Genomic DNA, 21,554 nt, shown 5'->3' on the forward strand with positions numbered 1-21,554 from the left:
AGGGTTGACACACATATAAAGACAAACCCCGCAGAGACGTCAGGTGTCCTGAGGGCAGACTGGAGTCTGGCGCCACAGCTTCCGTTCCCTTTGCTGTATGAAGGTGTTTGCCTTACCTTCCCAGCTGCACCACAGCAGCCCCTCTCTGCCGCCGGTTTCAACAAGCTTCCACTTAGAATGATGCTGTAATTTTGAACTGTACACTTATCGTAGATTTGCTAATTTGAAAACACGCATGCATACAACTCATCTGTAAGTAAGATTTAACCACCCAGCAATCTGAGCAGCAGACACAAAATTTCATTTGGTATAATATCTAATACTTATGTGAAGCTAATTAAAGATAATTTGGTCTTAATGAGGCAAAGAGAATATAACAGTGTTAATTTCAAAGTAGGCTGATCCATGAAAGTCAAGTAAAATCACTTCCTAGGCCCAACATTTCCAAAGACCTGAATATAACTATCTGATGATTCCCACATTCATATTAGTGGTTAGAATGAATAATCCTTCACCACCTGTGTGATGTTTTAGAGTTATTGATAATCTTCGTATCGTGGTCTCACTGGATGCTCACAACAGCTCTATGGAGCAGGGCTGCAGACGTCACCCTGGACATTTTACAGATGCATGAAAGGTGCAGTTACACAGCCGGCAGGCAGGAACCTGGAAAACTGTATTTGGGGCTCTGTGCACTCTGCACCTCACCTCATATTTTTACTACCTGCAAACCTGAATTATTTTTTCAAAGGAACTTGCAGCAGGAAAAACACAGTTAAAGAAAATACTGCCCATTTGCAGCACTAAGCCACATTAAAAATAGAGACATTTCTAATTGGCTTACTTTATGATGTAAGGAGAAGGAAACATTTATTACTCACATCTATGAAATCTAAGCAGAGTTTAAATGTGACATCATACAAATGGTACTTCAGACACAGGCGACTACAAACCAACAGGCACATATGGGAAACACATTTAAGAATGATCTTCCTTATGGGCTGCCATCTATATTTCCTATTTCTGGTTTTATACTGCTATGGGTATTTTTTTCACATAAACATTTTACATTAGAGAGTCCTTTGATCATTACAAACAGTTTCAATTCAGTCCTAGAACAAATGGACTCTTTGGAGTGTGAGATAGTGGCCATTTCCATAAGGCCAACTAGGGGTGCCACCCACTCTGTAATTCCCACTTGAGAAACTGGACTGGACCATGACCATGGGGCTTCTGCCATTATTAGAGGGTAGTGTTGGGCCATGCCAGCCTATTTTATTACCTTCCCCCTCTAATTATCAAGTGTCACAACAGAACATTATAACTGTAAGAATCCCCCCCCAGCTCTCCAAACAACTACTATATTTGATTTTGATTCGTCTTATTTAAAGAGTAGCACGTAATAAATCTACTCATCTGATCTACCAGAGAAACTAAATGTCTACAGTCCATCTCCCTGAGGTAGGAACAATGCTTTTTCTCTTGACTAAAGTAGCTAAATCCAGGTTGGCACAGTACATTCAAGGAAACATTAAGTGAACCTCAACACTGAGCCAGATCCCATGGTGGAGTGCAGAGAAGCTCTCTCAGCCACCCACTGTCGTTAACAAAGGGATATGATGCCCCCAGGGCTTGAATTTCCACCATGACCCAAACCTTGACTCCAAAGCCTCTGGCTTTTTCTACCTGAAAGAAGGTGGGAAAGGAGAACTGGCTCACAAAATGACTCAAAGCTATATAAGCCTTCCAAGACAGTATCCTTAGTCCATTCTTCTCCATTTGTTAAACGAGAAAACATAACATTACACCTACATACCCTGGTAAAGTAAGAAACTTTAGGGGGAAAAAAAAAGTTCGGTGACCTCAAAGTACAAAGGAGATCAAACTTCTCCCCTGGCAGGTTTTCAATCTGGTAAAGACGAAGGGAGATTGATTACATCAGAAAATCTAAGATGTACTTGTTTAGAATTACACCTTTATACCTTGTGAAGGAGGCCTTGAAGTTATGATCTGGTAGATAATGATCTCAAATTCCTTATCAACTCAAGTAAGTGTCTCAGAAGTAAGGAAATATATGAAGGGAACTTTTCTTCCCACATTTAAGTGCATTTTTAATCTGTCTCGGAGCCCAGACAAATAGATACTCAAAAAAATAAATAAATAAGTAAAACAGTGAAGGTAGTTTTTAAAGTACCACCTTAAAAATCACAAAGGGTAAACCCCAGAGAAGTGCACACCACTAAACTGATCAGGCAGTTAAACAAAAGAGTAATTCATTCAGAGTGAACCTCGTAAGAAAACCCAAAAGATAACTCCAGAGTCAGACCTGATGAGTGAGAGACTACCTCACCAGGATAAAACAGGGCGACTGTAGGATTGAAATTTATTAAACTGAACATACAGATAATGTTTCCATGCCCTTTCGTCACTATCTATGATACCATGGGCAGGTAAAGAATTTTAATGACTCTGTAAAGCCCATCAAAAAGACTGTCAGAATGCATTTCTCAGGCAGAGTTTGAAATGTCTTATTTCCAAGGCTCCCCTCCTAGTCAGGTCCTGAGAGCTGCAGAACCACATAGAGCTTATCCAGTTAAACCTTTATAGGAGGAGGAAGAATCATTACACAACACTGTCATTCCCCAGTGAATGAACATTTCCTCTAACCAACCGTCAAGCAGCTGTCAAAAATGATGATAAGATTTGAAATTATTTGCAGCAATCAAGAACAGTATCAAATGTGCCAAATAATGACAATAGCTGACATTTATAGCACACTTACCATAGTTGCTGTAGACCCTGTGCTAGGCTATTTACTTGTGTTCTCTCATTGAACTCCCACAAAATCCAAGAGGTAGGTGCTACCATTAGCTTATTTTTCTAGTGAGCAAATCAAGGCACAAAATAGTTAAGTAACTAACTCAAAGTAGAAGAACTGGGCTATGGCTGGCTCTTGAATTTTCCTTAACTACTATACTATACTGACTTCCTAAATGATGGTATGCTATGGTATTCTGCAAGACTGTTGTTGTTTTTAAAGTTAACTGTAATTAGAGAAATACTTGGTTATGAATGTTAAAATAACACTTTGGGAGGAAAGAAGTTTCTGTAGGCTGAGAGAAGAAAATTTAAAGATTAACACTAAGAGATTATTTTTTAAAAATCCAATTAACTACCACTCAATCTTTTGTGTGTGTGTGTGTGTGTGTGTGTGTGTATACATATACATAGCTATATATAAAACTATATATAGGGGCGCCTGGGTGGCTCAAGACGGTTAAACATCTCACTCTCAGTGTTGGCTCAGGTCATGATCCCAGGGTCCTGGGATCGAGCCCCAAGTCAGGCTCCCTGCTCAGGGGCAAGTCCGCTCCTCCCGCTCCCTCTGCCCCTCCCCCTGCTCACATTCTCTCTCACTTAAATAAATAAATATTAAAAAAAAAAAAAAAAAAAAGAAACCCTACATATATAAAGCCTAGGCAACTATCACATGATTAGCAAGAAGGAAGACCAGCTTGGTAAGACAAATTCTTTTAATGTAAGCACAATTTGACTTTTTTCCACTTTAAAGGTATGGTCTTAAAATCTTAGATTGAGAAAAAGGCAGAGGTGCCAGTATCTTGACAGCATTTTAAATATTGCGATTTGCCAATGGTCAAACCAGTGTCCCCACCCAGCAAATCCTTGATTTCAACATCACCTTCTATTTGACCACTCTTTTCCTCTCTTATCCTAGGCAACTGGAATTTTTTCATGATGAATTCTAAATTCTGTCATTGCAGTTTCCAGAACATTGTCCCTTTCATTTAGAGTCACACAGAGCTAGGTTGTAAATATTACATTTCACCAGTAGGTGTCATGACCTTAAACACTATATATTCCAACTCAAGAATCTCTTAAATTGAGGCCGAGGGTTATAGAAAACAAGTGATTCTAGTCGTATTCAGCTTGAAGACTTAGAATTCTCTATACTGGATTTACCTGCAATGTAAAATACTCCATACTGAATTACCAATGCTGGTATGAAATCAAAGCTTAATTATAAATATTAATATATAGTATTACATAAACATAAATAATATCTTTGTTACTGCTAATACACTCACTCTTCTTCCCCCGCTACCTGAACTTACTTTTTAAATTTGAATACTACGCTATAACCAAGTAATTGCTTTAAAAAATAAATGCAGTTTTGATAGAGATACAAATAACAGTTCTGGAGGAGACACTGTACACACACACACACACACACACACACACACACACACAAAACAATACCAACTTACCACTACTGCCACAATCTGCACAAGAGAGGAGTTCTTCTGGTTTCTTTTCACGATTTGATTCTTTAGTCCCCAAACAGAAGCTACATATTGGAATGGGATCAGCACGTGGCTATGATAAAAATGAAAAAATACTGTCAGTTTTCCACTTCAAAATTAACAACAAAACATTAGAGTCAAAGCTTCTTATATATTTCTTTAACAACAAAAACCTGCTGAATAAGGTATTCCAATCAACATTTTCTAATTTAAAAAAATCTCTTTAATTATTTGATGCTAAAGTATTACCTGAATAATGCATTTAAGATTCAGAAGTACTTTTTGCTAAACCAATGAAATCTAAGACATTTACAGATTATATAACCTTCCTAAAATGAACATTATTAAAGATTCTTTTGGGGGCGCCTGGCCGGCTCAGTCCAGACAGCATGCAACCCTTGATCTCCAGGCCACGAGTTTGAGCCCCCACCTTGGGTATAGAGATTACTTAAAAAAAAAAAAAAAAAAGATTCATTTGAAATCTCAATTGTTTCCATAATTTATAGGCCTATAATAAATTGACTCATCCATTCAGTATTATAATTTATGAGTATCATCTAGTTGTTATTTCAACTATCAAAAGCTTTAGTGCAGGTTACTATTACTCATCTATTAAATTTTTTGACCTATAATATATTGGTAAGCTTTTAGGTGACACAACAACAGAGAACTAAGCAAGAACTTTCAAATTCTGCAGGACCACTTGGGAAGCTCAAAAGATCATGGACAAGGACTTTCTGGCACCAAGGTCTTCAAAAGTAAACTGCACCATGCCACACAAAGGAGATAAACTCTCAATCTCTGACATTCCCACTTTAATAAAAGAAACAACAAAACATTTGTCTAAGCCCCTAGTACTCTTTAGCTCTCACTGAGGAAATTGCTTTTAACAATGTATTAAGGCTGCATACATCTCAGTGTCTCCAATGTTATTTATGGCTACCAGCAATGCTAATATTCCCATTCATATGAATAGTTGACTGTGCCTACAGATCTGGTCACATTTATTCTGAACAGCCAAAACTGTATGAAAATTAAAATTTTATTGCATATTCCAAGCCTTCACACATGTTGTCTCTAGCCATCTGAATGTAACTATAACGTATTTATATTTGAATCTCATGAATCAAAAATTCAGGGCAAGAAAAGTTAGCATAATCATACATTTTTTTTAATGTAAATTAAAAAATGAGATCTTGCAAGGTCTAACTTTTAAAATATACATCAGCAGAGAATAAACCTCATTTATTCAGCTACTCTATCCCAAATGCCTAATTAATACATTGCCTGATACACAGTAGGCACTCAAAATATATGTTAACTGAATAAATGGAAGAAACATATGCTAGTTAAGAGAAGAAACCCTCATCTCTAAGATACTATTTCAAATGGTTATAAGGCTCCAACAAATGTCTTGGTTCACTGTGAAAACATGTCATCAAAAACCAGAATTCAGCTTATGACTGAGGATTTGTCAAATGTTCAATATGATTGTTAATTTCATCCTACAACGTGAGTGTTCATTATCTTGCCCTTATTTTCAGTTTAATTTGTTCTTTTAATATGCACAGCCTTTACTTTCTGAAGTAGCTATGCAAATGTGTTTTTGTAGCCCCAGTTAAAAAGCAGAATATGAAACACTTTGTACTAGAAAAACCCAAAAAGACAAGCTACAACAAATTGGTCACTGACTCCAGCCACAATTTTTTAAATGCCAGATAATCAGCACTGCATAATTATGGATCCATAGTTATTACTTGCAACTGCTCAACTGTAGTACCTTGGGAACACTTTTGTTCCTTTAAATAGCAATTAAAAGAACAATCTGGTTTTAAAGTGACAACATTCCCCTGATAGATTTTAGCTAAAACCCAGTCCTTGTACTAATGGGATTCCTGCTTTCATTTGATATAACAATGCTCAAGCCATTGCTGCCATCCTTGCGGTGATAAATAATTTACAAAATGTCACATATCATTCATGCAATGAAACAAATCTGAATCTGCAATCCCATTTTTCTTTCCCCGATGAATTTTAGCTGTAAGAAAGACATGGCCATCAGCCAGCACTCATGCTCATTTTTCGTTTTTAACTAAAGGTAACACAAAGGACAAAGGTTGCTAGTAGTTCATGGCCAGAAAGACTGATGTCCCACACTTTGCCCAATAATAGAAAGCATAGATGCTATCACTTCACGCTACATTCAAGTGAACCCCACCACGCTGATGTATGCTCACAACCATTTATTTTAGGGATAACTATCTCACAATACTCTATAAAACCACTGCATTATACAGAAATGTCTGCCCTGCTGAATTATTGATAATTCAAAGCACTTTTTGCTAACCTCAGTATAGCCGAGTCTAATTAACTTTAAAAAATTGTCACTTGTAAGAAATGAAACTTTTACAGTAATGCATGTAAATGGGTCACAAAATTATTATGATTCACTGTTCTCAATCAGACTTCATATAAACTGTTTCAAAAAATAATCCCTGGTAATAGATTAAAATGGACTGCAGTCAGAAAGAGGTCCAAATAAATGGCAATTCAATTCTACACAAGTCCACCACAGACAAATCATATTTAAGATGTCTGAAAATGAAACCAAACATCTCCTAATTCTTAACCACTTTCTTTGAAATTTCATAAAGGCACCTAACCTGTTGATCACATTTTTTTTTTATCAACGTGACTGAGTATTTCAAACTAATCTCAAGCATTAACACCCATGATGGATAGGTTTAAACTCTGCAAGCTCGGATCAGGAAGCAACTTCTCCTCATCTCCCGTGCAATCCGTGGTCCTCATGTAGCTGCCAGGTTACACTATCTCATTTAATCATCTCAACAATCCTGCCAGGAATGTTTATTATTATACCCATTTTAGGGAGGAAACAGAGGATCTGAGAAGTGAGGTAACTTTTCTAAAGCTGCCCCAAGTTCAACTGTGGAACTGGGATTCAAACACAGGTCTGTCTTCACTAAAGCCCATTTCTCACCTTCAGAACTTAATTCCCCCACCCCCCACTTCTCTCCTCTCAGAAAAACAAACATTTAAAATTATCTTTCCATCTGTGGGAATAACTCTTTACTAATGTGCTCATAATCTTTTCCACCCAATTTCTGCCATGACCAATGGCATATTTTAAAAACGATTTTAAAAGCAACCACTACTATCCTATAGATTATGTATTAATTACAATGGTGAAAAGGTACCTTTACAATGGAGACACCTCCTCACCCAAGTGATCAGACCTATCACCAGCATGTGATAAACTGACATTATGTGTCTCCCAAGTGTGGCATTAAAGGACTCAGCACAGCCTATGCAGGATTCTTGCGGGAATTATTCACCCTGAATCTAACCATAAGGAACCAATCGGGCAAATCCAAATGGAGGGACATTCTGAAAACAACTGGCCTGGACTCTTCGAAAAATGTCAATGTCACATAAGACCCAATTACAGGGCTGAACCGATTTAGGCAACTAAAGTGGAGTGGCCTGAAAACTAAATACAATTTGTGATTCGTATATGGATTCTGGATTTTTAAAAAATTGACCCTGGGACGCCTGGGTGGTGCAGTCAGTTAAGGGTCCAACTCTGGGTTTCAGCTCAGGTCCTGATCTCAGGCTCAGCGCCCAGTATGGAGTAGGCTTAAGACTCTGCCCCACCACCCTTGTGTGCACACTCTCTCTCTAAAATAAATAAATCTTTAAAAAAACTTTACTCACAGCTAATAAGGACATTATTTCGATAATTAGGGAAATACACACTAGATAGTAGACAATATACAAACAGGGTAGAACATAAACTTCTTCAGTCAACACAACTGGGTTTATATGAGAGAATGTCCTCGTTATTGGCAATTATGTGCTGAAATATTTTGGAGTAAAGTGTCATGATGTCTGTAACTTAAGCTCAAAAGATGCTAGGGGGGGAAAACTGTGTATTTGTACATGTATTAACAGTGTTAAGGGTTGGTCAATCTATGTAAAGGTTACATGGGTGTTCATTTTATTTTTCAATTTTTCTTCATGTGTGCAGTTTTCTAAACAAAACAGTGGGGGTGGGTGTAAAATAGTACCCCCTCCACTGTTAGAAAAAGATCTACAATGGATTGGATTATTATATAACTGGATTACAAGCGTTTATAAAATAAAGTATCTCAATCCAATTAATGATTAGTAGGCAATAGAGAAGACAGAGGACTTGTCAATCCGTACAGCAAAGGGATGCAAGTTACCAACACTCTTGAGGACAAATGACCCAGTTTTCTTCAACAAATAAATTAAAAGGGAGACAGAGTGAGCAAGCAAGGAGAGAGAGCAATAGATTCAGAGTAAGAACCAACAGATTAAGAGAGACTTAAAAGGCTAATCTGCCAATCACAATGTATGGTCCTTATCCTGATAATTCTTTTTTTTTTTTTTTTTTAAGATTTTATTTATTTATTTGGCAGAGAGAGCACAAGCAGAGGGAGCGGCAGGCAGAGGAAGAGGGAGAAGCAGGCTCCCGGTGGAGCAGGGAGTCGGATGCAGGGCTCGATTCCCGGGATCATGACCAGAGCCAAAGGCAGACGCTTAACAGAGCCACCCAGGCGCCCCCTCATAATGATTCAAATAAAGTATAAAATAAAACACAACAGGATGACCCACTGAAGGAACTGGGGCTAGTCAGCCTTGAACAGACTGTTGGGAAGGAACAGGCTGGATGTCTTCATCCCCGGGAAGGGCTAGATTTGTTCTTCATGGCTTCAGAGTGCCAAACTTGAGTAGGGCTTATCCTAAAGGGAGTTAAAACTTTCCAACAGAAATGTCCAGAAACTGAATGGATTGTTTTTTCCTGCTTCCTTTATTTTTCTAATTGTGGTAAAATATACATAACACAAAATCTACCATCTTAACCATTTTTAAGTATACAGTTCAGTGGCATTAAGTATATTTACACTGTTGTACAACCAATACCATTATTCATCTCCAGAACTTTTTCATCTTCCCAAACTAAAACTCTGTCCCCATTAAACATTAACTTCCTATTTCCCCCTTCTACTTTCTGTCTCCATGAATTTGATTATTCTAGGTACCTCATGTAAGTGGAATCATATAGTCTTCACAGAATGGATTATTTTTGGAAGGCCCCCTATAATCAGAAACCACCACGGGAGAGGCTGGACCAGGATGATGAGGACGTCACAGAAGACAAAGCAATCTCATACAAGCTGGGGACACGGGACCCTTCCACGGTCCTTTCCAGATCACATATTCTAATGGTTCCATAGCTGGATAACCTCTGAGCGTCTTCCCAAGTCTGCTTTAATTTTTTTATTGATTCTATTATACTTAAAAGACATTTAAAAATAAGTCTTCAGGACCCTCAGCCTCAAAATTAAATAACCTTTTCTGAGAAAACATTCTTTAATTCCAAGACCATTCATTTTGAGAAGTTTTGTATTTGCTTATGGTTACTTTTGTTTCTGCCCTGAAGGAAACATGTTGATTAATCCTGTCGGTCTAAGTAAGTGGAGAAAAATAAATGAAAGTTCATGCTAGTTTGGAGCCAGGTGCACATCCTCTTTGACAATGACACAAAAAGAGGTTTTGTCTCCATGATCTCCACTCACAATGATCAGGGACACAGCCCTCTCTTTTCCATTATCCATATGCATTCACGCCTCGAGTCATCTAGAACTTTCTCGAATCTACTTAAAAAACATACCATTTTAGTAGTTTCTAGTGTTAAATGCAGCTCACCATTTTTCATTCATATATTCATACCTGTACCATTGTAAGATCTGGATTTAAATACTGATCTCAGCCACAGTTCTCATTTGTAAAAGGGCACAGTAGTGTCCACGTTGTCTAGCTCTGGGGTTGCTAAAGCCCAAAATGTGAGTGTGTGAAAGTACTTTGTACACTGTAAAGCTCTATACAAATATTCTGATTATTGCAAAATTCACTTTGGCCATAAAAATAAAAAGAACAAACAAACAACTTCAAGTCCTTAACAAACATCGGCACAAATGAATTGTTGTGGAGCTTAGAATTATTCTATAAAAGACTTTGACTCTGTGAGTCCCCATGATAAATATTAATCTCAGAGGGTTGTTATGGTTTTTTTAAATGAATTCATCAGGGAGTCAAAGAACAGGATAGAAAATGTCTCGACTGAGAGCCAAGAGGCCTGATTTAATAAAAGGAAAGGTCAAAGAAAAAGATGCCAAAGGAAGAAAAGCACAAACAAATATAAAATTGTAAATACCACAAAAGTAAACGAAGATGAATATAAATCCTTTTTACCCAAGTATCAAGCAGTTCATCTTTGGAGAGTGTTCTCTACACTTCAGCTCAGACAACTTAATTCGCTAACTCCAAAGCGTGTTGTATAGAAGGGTTCTAAGGCTCGTCCATATGCATCTCTTCACATTGTACCCTTTTACCATCTTGTACTGCAATCTCAAGTTTAGGTAATGCTTCGCTGTTTACCAAAATGCTTTCTTCAAGTGCTCACAAGTGACAAACACAAACCCTATGAGACAGGACTGCAGCTTTTTCTGGCTCCGTTTTACAGGTAAGTTAAATGCCTCCCTAAGGTCACACAGCTGTCAAGACAGAAGGTCCCAGGCTGCTGACGGCAAGCCCTTTGCTCTTCCACTTTTCTACAGCTGGCCCCTTCGTTTCCATTGGAGCTCACATTCAGATATCACCTTATCAGAGAGGCTTATCCCTGACCATTCTCTCTGAAATTGCATTCCACCAGCACCACTCCCGATCCCCCAGGCCTTGCTGTATTTCTCTGCAAAGCATTCATCACTGCCTGGCATATTCTGTATCATTTGTCTATTTTGTTTCACTTACTGAACTATCAAAGCTCCATTCTGAGGGCAGAGACTTTGTTCACTGCTGTGGCTCCAGCTTCAAAGTGCATTTGTTGAATAAATGAACAAATGAACAAACTGCTTTTAGGTTAGGAAGTGGTTCCTCTGGTTCGACAAGGTCCCAAGGACTATTGTTTTGTAACATGCATCCTTAATAACTACAATGTGACGTGGGGTAAGCAACCATCAACGGCAAGGCGGCTTCCATCACGGTCTAACCTGAAGGCTTTTTTTCAACTTTGACCATTTATAATGAATGACCATTTGGGCATAACTGTACTTTTCTGGGTATAACCTGACAAGACAGAACCACAACTTAAATAGCAGGTGGGAGGAAATTCTCTCCACCGCTACTGGGGCTCCCTCAGTGATAGTCACTATAGGTTGTATGTAAAATACATCTGGGGCCGTGCCCAGTTGCTAGTACCTAACTGGGAGCCTCCTTACCTTGTTTCCCTCTCAAGAGAGAATACAAGTTTAAAAAAAAAAAAAAAAAGTAGGAGTAGGAGTAGGAGCAAGAAAATGAATACCCTGAAGTGAGAATAACAAAAGTATAACAACAGCATGAATCTGTTCAAGCTATTAAAAAATATTTTACAAATGTTGGTGCTCTGTTATTGCTAGTGAATCATTTAAAATCCCACAGACTTCACAACTGATAGCACGGGTACCACAGAGGTTGAAAACTATTTGTTTTTAGGGTAACTTTTTTTTTTTTTTTGACGCTTATCTAATAAAGAATTAGGTTTCATTTCTTGCCACTTAACCCACTCATTCAACTGATCAAGCCGGCTCCTAATTAGGATACAGATCACACACACTCAGCATTTCCCTGTGCGGCAATCTGCTGTAAGACGTAGTCTCTGAAAATACAGTTAACTCTGAAAGCAGAGACTTCCCATGATGATCTAAATTGTCTCGGATCTTGAGACCACTATCTTGTTCCCATCGGCATGTGCTGTAACTGTGGTCAGTACAGCCCTGCCTCTGCAGGAAGGTTTGGTGACTGGCTCACGCTCATGGCCGTACTACGGCCACTTCAGGTCCTTCAGGGGCACAAAAGAACCTTGTTTGTGACATGTCTGTTGCCGTTTTCTCTACACTCACGAACCCTTTTGTTTTATTCCAACGCTATTCTTACAATTCTATTATGAATTTTGACTTGAATAGATGCCTAAATAATTTCTTCCAGAAGATAATTGGAGATACACTTACTGTAAGACTTTCCACAGGCAACAATTTTACCCTAATTTTATACTCGCTGTATAGATTTTTGTTTTATCACCTCCCCTGCTCATTATACTTCTCTGTGGGTAATTGGTTCTATGAGGGAGCACTACATTATCCCCACTGGCTCTGGACTGAGTTTCCGCATTACTCTGGGCAAAAGGATTTATTATTGCTAATGTATGGAGATCTTAAATGTGACTGCTTTGTATTTCACCTCCTTGCTACAGTGAAGAGGGTTCTCTGTATTAAGAGTGACAAATAAATTAAATCTAAAAAAATAAAAATATTTAAAAACATCCCCATACATATTCATAAATATGTCACTTCTTTTTTCATTTAAAGAATCCCTTAGAAACAAAAACAGTATCAATGACCAATACTAGGAAATACCCACAGTCAGAGGCTGATTCAGAAGCAAAAAACAGCAAAAGCCTGACATCAAAGAAATAAGAAAAGGACATAAGGAAAGACTTTCTAAGAACATCAGCCCCAACAGTTATCAATTGTGTAGAGCTAATTGAAATGCTCACACTGTATCTGTACTCTAGAACTTGTTCTAATTAGGCAGGTGTGCCATTTATAAGAGTGCTGATTAAGGAAAGGGATTCTATTGGAAGGAAACAAATTAATCCGGCATACTGCATTTAACAATAGCATCTCATTTTTGTTGTTTTGTTATTTATTTGTTTTTGTTTTTGGAGATAAAGCCTACAAATTTGTGGAGGGTGGGGAAAGCCATGAAACAATTGCTTTCACCAGCATCTTTAATTTCTTATCTGGACAGGGACTTAGCTTTTAAGATTTCATCTGAACGTCTCTCCTCCACCCCTACCATTAGAAACTGCAGATACTGCATTTATCTTCTTAAGAGGGATCAAAGTCTGATTCAACACAGCTGGAAATTCAACACATGGTTACAGGAAGTCTGCTTAGGATTTACAAACTATTCTCTTTGGCAAGCATGTCACAATATTAGCAAGAGAATATAAACTCTACTCTAGGTTTTGAAAAATGGAATTTAAAAATCAATTCATATTCAAGTGTCACAAATCTTTAATTTTTTTTTCAAACTTTTATTTTTTTTAAGAGCAGTTCTGGTTCACAGGAAAACTGAGAGGAAGGAACAGAAATTTCCCATATCCCCCTGCTCCACACATGCATAGCCTCCTCCATTATCAACATCTCCCCACCAGAGTGGTACCTTTGTTATAAGTTAAGAACCTACAATGACACATCAAATCATCCAAGGCCACAGATTACATCAGGGTTCTTTCTCACCATTCCATGTTCTACGGGTTTGGAAAAATTTATGATGCCCTGTATCTACCATCATATTATCATACAGAGTATTTTCACTGCCCTAAAAAATCTGCCTACTCATTTCTCCCTCCCCTCTAACTCCTGGCAAGCACTGACCTTATTTACTGTATCCACAGTTTTACCTTTTCCAGAATGTCATATAGTTGGAATAATAAAACTGGCTTTCTTGGTCACCTGAAGGCATCCGTTTTGATCTAGATGCGGTGCCAAATACCCCACGTAGGCACAATGTGAATCGCAGCCATTCACATTGCCAATTCTACCAAGAGAAACCTGCACTAACTGCTAAGAGACACAGGCTACTGAATCTATTGTAATTAGATGCAAAAAGGGAAGTAGAACGAGGAGATATAGGTAAGTAGGTATTAACAAACTAGAAAAGTCACATGTTAGTTTCTCAATATCACCATCGCCAGCACCGCTGACAATGTTCTGCATTCAGAGATTTATGTCAGTTAAGATGCTATGTACTATTCAAGAAGTTACTAATGTTTACTCAGCACCCAACTATGCCAAGGAGAATATAATTGGTACTCCAAGTGCTTGTCGTCACAGAACCAATAGAAGTAGCGTAATTCCATTACCACACTTAATTCTCAATTGCCGTGGGTACATAAACCATCTGGTCTACAGAATTTCCATGCCCTTGACTTTTCTGCTTTTGTTTTCCTCACTTTCAGATGACCTTTGACCCTTTCAATTACAGTAGTCACAAGCAGTAGGAAAAGAGAACTGCTTGGGTAATTACTGACTTGACCTTGTTTTTTTGGACTCTTCCCCAACTTTGTTGTGGTGGAGGCTCTAAATCTACTAATGCTTTAGGTCAGGCACCAACTGAGCATTACGGACACTCTGCTCTTTGGTGCTCCAGCAGCATGGCAGGCTGTGCGGGAACTGCACAAAACAGCCTCCCCACTACAAGTGCAAGCTACAGCAAGGCCAGGAAGAGAAACACCAGATGTCACAGGTTTTCCCCCCAAGGGCAAAGGTTTTTAAGCTCAATTTCCTAGAACTTTAAGTCTTACAGAAGCCTACTAAAGGGTATTCAATAGGTACAGGAAAAGCTCTTATTTACGTGAAATCTTTTTTTTTTTTTTTTTTATTTTAAGTCAAAGCTTAGTACACTGTGAGTTCTTTGAAGAAGATCCATGTTTGTTTACCTAAATTAGTGCACATAATGAAGAACTCTACACTGTAGATGTTTGATAAATATTTGCTGAATATATAACTTTAACATTGTTTCTCATACCTGGTACTTTCTCATCATTTTCTAAATTACATTTCTACTTTAGTATATAAATGGTAAGTAAACAATAATAGAACAGCATGTGGTTATGGGGGACAGTAAATACTTTTTAAATGCCTGCCCACTTAGAACCTTCACATCCACCCTCCTACATTTTTTTTAACTGTAAAATATATATAACACAATACGTACCACTTCAAGCATTTCTAACTCCAAAGTTCAGTGGCACTAAATACATTCACACTGGTGTACAACTAAGTTAATGTGTATTTTCACATATAATGAAATTGACAGTTCAAAGTTTTGAATAAATGCATATAACTCATGTAAACTCATCACATCTCTATCAACATATGGAACACTCCATAACCCCAGAAGTTCTCTCCTGCCCCCTCCCAATCAAGTCCTTTCCTGTCTCCTTCTCAAGCACCCACTACTCCGATTTCTACCACCACATTTTGATTTGGTCTGCTCTAGAACTTCATGTAAATGGAACCAAACACTGAATTCTTTTTGTGGGGCTTCTTTCAACTCACTATATTGTCATAATCATTCATATTGCTGCATATATCAATAATTCATTTCTTTTTACTACTGAATAATATTTTATTGTAAAATCCACAAAAACTTGTTTACTCTCTCTATAGGTGATCAGCATTTAAGCTGTTTTCAGCTTAGGGCTAAAATGAATAAAAAATTGTTATAAACATTCTTACATAAGTACTTTTGCAGGCATGTGCTTTCATCTCTCGGGTAAATACCTAGGACTGGAACTGCTAAGTCATAAGGTAGGAAGATGCTTAACGTTATTAAAAACCTGTAACTACAGGCACTCTACAGTTTTGAGCTGTATGAATAAAGCCACTATGAACATTCGTGTAAAAGTCTTTCTGTATCTATGTTTTCATTTCTCTTTGGTAAATACTCAGGAGTGGAATTGCTGGGTCATAATGGTAAGTGCATGTTTAACAGCTAATCAAGAAAAGGAAAAATAGTTAATTACCAAAATAAGAAGTAAGAAGGGGATATCACTACAAATTGTTAAGACATCAAAATGATGGGCAATACCAGGACAGCTTCATGCCAATAAATCAGACAACTCAGATAAACAGGCAACGTCACTGACAGACCGAATTAATCAAACAACACAAGAGGAAACAGAACATCTGAATAACTGTAAATCCATTAAAGAAAATGATTCATTACTTTAAAAACCCCTACGAAGAACTCCAGGCCCAGACACCTTTGCTGGTGAAATCTTTCAAAGATTTAAAAATACAATACCAATCTTATACAATCTATTTCAAAAAAAAAAAAAAAAGAGAGAGAGCGAGCAAGCAAGAGAGAGAAATGAACTATTTCTTAACTAATTTTACTAGGCCAGCATAATTCTGATACCAAAATCAGATGAAAACATTACCATAAAAGAAAATTAAAAGAACCACCAGTATCCCTCATTAACATAAACCCCCATTTGTTTTCTTCTTAAATTTTACTTAAAAAAAACAACTTTACTAAGGTATAATTTATATATAATAAAATGCACCCTTTTAAAGTTTGTACAAATACATATATTTATGTAATTTTCGCAACAACAGAGAATCAGAATCCTTTTGTCACTTCAGAAAGTTCCCTTAAGGGTGAAACAGGTGAAGGGGATTAAGAGTACACTGTAATGAGCACTGAGCAACGTATAGAATTGTTGAATCACTATATTATACACCCGAAACTAAGAGAACGCTGTATGTTAACTATACCAGAGTTAAAACAAGACAAAACAAAAAACAAGTTCCCTCAAGCACTTCTGTTCCCTCTACAGACGCAGGCAACCACTGATCTGCTAACACCACACATTATTTTGGCTGTTCCAGAATTTCATATATGACGTCATACAGTGTGCACTCTTCTGTGACTTCCTTATACTCAGCATGTTTTTGATATTCATCCATGTTGTTGCAGGTGAAGAGTTTATTCCTTTTAATGCTACACAGTATCACATTGTATCAATATATCTAAATTAGTTTATCCATTCACGACATTTGCACTCTACAGTTTTGAGCTGTATGAATAAAGCCACTATGAACATTTGTGTAAAAGTCTTTCTGTATCTATGTTTTCATTTCTCTTTGGTAAATACTCAGGAGTGGAATTGCTGGGTCATAATGGTAAGTGCATGTTTAACTTTTATAGTGTCAGTTCTTCCACAGTGACTCCCAGGACTTGCACTTGGTACTGCCAGTCTTTTTAATTTAACCATTCCAGGCAGTGCGTAGGCATGTCCTGTAGAGCTTCAACTTTGCATATCCTTGACAGCTAATGACGTCAGATAGGTTTTCATGTGCTTAATGGCCATTCATACATCTTCTTTTACGCAGTTTCTGTTACATCTTCCACCGGTCACCATGGTCTACTGCAATCTACTGCCAGACCCTTTTACAGTGAAAAATCTGCTGTCCCAGCTAGTGAGAATGCTACAGGCAGTTTTCAGTTGACACTCCCTTCAGGGACTGCTTCAGCTGCAGGGAGTCATGTCATCTAAGGACACGTGACATGCCCCTTCTTGGGGTGGCCCACATCCAGGTGGTACAAGTCCTCCTCACTGACTGATAAATATATAAAGGCATGCTCAACTTGACCCAACTCTTTTTCCAATTCTCTCCAACACTGAAGAACCAATCTAGCTCCAGAGCTACATATGAAGTCAGCCAAACTGTTACTGAGCTGCGTCACTGCTCTCCCTCCTCCCTCTACACGATGCACTTTGTTGCTCTTCCTCCCAATGCAGGTGATAATCCTAAGGGCATCCCTTAATAAATATCCTATACACAAAACTTTTATCTCAGAACCTGCTTTCTGAGGAACACAATCTGTAACACCTATTTTTTAACTTGGGTTGTCTTACTGAGTTGTAAGAGTTCCTTAGATATGTATACTGAATACAAGTCCTTTGTATGTATATGTATGTATAATAATGTGTATTCTGAATATTTTCTCTCATGCTATGGCTTATCTGTTCATTTTCCTAACAATTGCTTTTGAAAAACATCAGTTTTTAATTTTGATGAGGTCCCACTTATCAATTTTAATCTTTATGTCCAACCTAAGAAATCTTTGCCTATTCTAAAGTTGCAAGGGCTTTGTCCTATATTTTCTTCTAATTTCATGGTTTTAGTCTTCAAGACTATGATCCATTTTTTAGTTAATTTTTGTATGTGGAGTGAGGTAAGAATCAAGATTCACTTTTTTCTGTATGTACATCTAGTTACTCCAGCATCATTTATTGGGAGAATTTTCTTTTTCCCACTGAATTAGTCCTTCAAATTTGGTCTTTTGTTTCCAAATTTGTTTTTAGCTATTCTAGGTTCTTTGCACTGCCATGTAATTTTAAAAATCAGCTTGTTAATTCTAGAAAAAATAGTCTGCTGGGATCTCTCTTGGGATTGTGTTGACTGTATAGATCAGTTTGGAAAGTACTGACTTTGTAATATTACTGAGTCTTAGAATTTATGAACATAGATTTTTCTCCATTTGCTTAGGTCTTCTTTAATTTCTTTCAACAATGATTTACAGTTTTGGGGGTATACCTTTTGTTCATATTTTGCTAAATTTATCCCTATATATTTTCATACTGTTTGGAAGCTATTGTAAATGATATTTCGATTTCTGAATGTTTGCTGCTACTATACAGAAATACAATGGGATTCTGTATATTAACCTTATATCGTTGCTTCACTTCACTCTACCTTTTTAGTAGCTTTCTTAAAGATTCCTTAGTATCTTCTATAATATAAATAATTGTGATCTGAAACTAGAGACAGGTTTACTCTTTCTCCCAATCTGTATGCTTTTCATTTCATTATGCTGCCTTACTGCATTAGTTAGGAACTCCAGTGCAATGCTGAATAGAAATGATGAAAGGGGGCACACCTGTCTTACTCCTGACTTTACCAAGGAAGAGGTTGGTCTTTTACCATTACTAATGGTGTTGGCTATGTTGTATTTTTTTTTTTAAGATGCTTTGTATCAGACGGATGAAGTTCCTTCTATTCCTAGTTTGCTGAGAGGTTTCTTTTGTTTAATGATGAATGGATTTTTAGTTTTGTCAACTGCTTTTCCTGTATCTATTGAGATGATCAAATGTTGTCTTCATTTTAGAGTATTAAGCCAACCTCACATTTCTGGATAAATCCCATTCTGGATAAACTTTGTAATATATTATCCTTTTTATATGTTTCTGGTTGATTTGCCAATATTTCTTGAAAGATTTTGGTGTTTATGTCATGAATAATATTGTTCCATAATTTCCCTTTTTTGCAATGTCTTTGGTTAGTTTGGTATCAAAGTAATGCTGATCTCATAAAATGAATTGGGATGTGTTTCCTCCTACTTTCTGAAAGAATTTATCTAATGCCTGTATTATTAAATGTTTGATGGACTTCACCATTTACATTCACTGCCTACTCTTAACAACTGTAGGTCTAAGGGCCCCAGAGACATGAGCTGATATACATGATAATGCCTTCAAAGTAAGAAAAAAATATGTAAGTGTTAAAAATCATCGCTTAAGGGGCACCTGGCTGGTTCAGTCGGTGGGGCATGACTCTGAATCTTGGGGTCATGAGATCGAGACCCACATCAGGGATGGGGTTTACTTTAAAAAAAGAAAAAAAAGACACGGTTTATATCACTTCAATGAGTGCGTTATCTTGTTTTTAAAATTACAGAGAGGGGCGTCTGAGTGGCTCAGTCGGTTGGGGCCTAACTCTTGGTTTTTGCTCAGGTCATGATTTCAGGGTCATGGGATTGAGGCCCCATGTCCGACTCTGCACTCAGCATGGAGTCTGCTTGAGAGATTCTCCACCTTTCCCTCCCTCTCTACCCCTCCCCTGACTCATGCTCCCTCACGCTCTCTCAAATAAATAAAATCTTAAAACTAAAAAAATAAATAAAATTACATATATACATGGCTACCAAAAATAAAGTACAAAGATATACAGAATGGAAAAGAAGTCTCCCAGCTATGTCTAATACCTGGAAATTCAAATCCACTTTCTAAACTTCCGTTGATAGGCCTGGGACATGCAAATATATAACATCTTTAAAAAGAAAAACAAAAGTGAGTTACACTAAACTATTTTCATTCTAATAGAGGTTATTACCACCCTTTTGCTCCTACAAAAATGTACATAAGTGTATTTGCATGTGCAAATATACTTGTAGGATAAATTCCTAGACACGAGAGTGGTGAGTCACAGAACATGGGCCCTTCTAACTGCATGAGGTTGTGCCACTGCATATCCCTTACATTTTGTCAAATTTTCCCTTGTCAGTTTTAACTTAAATTTGTTTTTCAAATCATTTTATTAAAAAATGGATTCAAAGGTCATACTTTGAAAGAAATGAGAATTTTTCCTCATCCCATAGTATATGATAATACAAAGCTGTGCCTCTACAATCTTTCATAATTCATGGTTCATCAGTGGTGTTATATATCCTCACAACTTTTACATAGGAGGAAACCAACCACAGAAAGGCAGAAGCACTAGCCAAACAACACAGAGAACGGTAAATGAAATGCTACTCTCCCATCCAATGATCTTGCAGGATCAGCATATAAGGGACATCATCTTGACACCAAAAAGTTAATTAAAGTACAATTAAGAGAACTGCACTGTGTGTGTACGTGAGAAAAGAAGAGGTATGTAATAACTGCTGATGCTGCGAGTTAAAAGTAAACTCTCCGAAGCCAGCTTGACAGATACCAACCCATAAAATTTCAGTCTTCTTTTCCATTCAGTGTCACAACAATGAACAATCTGAAATCAGTGAGCACAGACCCATCAACAGAATTAGAATATTAGAATTGTCAGGCATGGTTCTTCTTCTCTCTTTCCAATTACCTGTCACACGTCTACTGTGAAGGCCTGGTTCACGTAGTACTGTTGGTTGTCCACTGCTCGTAGTGATCTCTAAATTATTCAGATGATTTTGAAGATAGGTTGGGGGGGAGGGTGTGACAGGAAATTATGTAGATCAGTGCTTCTCAAACCTTAATATGCAAACATACGCCTAGCGATTTTGTTAAAATGCAGATGCTGATTCAGCAGTTCTGGGATGGGGCCAAAGAGTCTACATTTCTAACAAGCTCCCTGGTGATACTGACAATGCTGATCTGCAGTCCACACCTTAGAGTAATAAGAATAAAGATACTTTTAAACAGTAACCCCCGAACTCATATTCAAAGTTGGGACAGGATTCTCCACTTCAATAAGAGGATGCACCAAAGAGCTGAAAACTCTGGAGTGAATGCCCTGAAGGGGGAGCTATTATAATAGCGTCAGTAATAGTTGGTGTGGCAGTAGTTACAGGGTTAGTAGCAGCAGCAGTAACAGTAATTGGCAGCAGCCAACATTTGAAGAGCACTCACTATGAACAGATACTCGGGTAAGCATGTATCTAATCATTAAAATGTTAGAAGGTCGGTACTATTTATTTCCACATTACAGATGAGGAAGATGGAGTTAATTTTCCCAAGACTATTATTATGCTCCAGGACCA

At 37.5% G+C, this 21,554-nt stretch overlaps 1 protein-coding gene across 2 annotated transcripts in view; it reads right to left on the bottom strand.

The window, feature by feature from the left end:
• KAT6B (lysine acetyltransferase 6B) overlaps nt 1-21,554 on the bottom strand; it is a 178,046-nt gene that overhangs the window by 61,502 nt on the left and 94,990 nt on the right. For both annotated transcript variants that reach the window (XM_040624814.1, XM_040624813.1), the window contains exon 4: nt 4,287-4,395. In XM_040624814.1, coding sequence (XP_040480748.1) covers nt 4,287-4,395 — 109 coding nt within the window. The remainder of the gene's footprint in view (nt 1-4,286; nt 4,396-21,554) is intronic.

The sequence above is a fragment of the Ursus maritimus genome, unplaced genomic scaffold (genome assembly GCF_017311325.1).
Source record: "Ursus maritimus isolate PB19 unplaced genomic scaffold, ASM1731132v1 scaffold_7, whole genome shotgun sequence".
Lineage (NCBI taxonomy): Eukaryota > Metazoa > Chordata > Mammalia > Carnivora > Ursidae > Ursus > Ursus maritimus.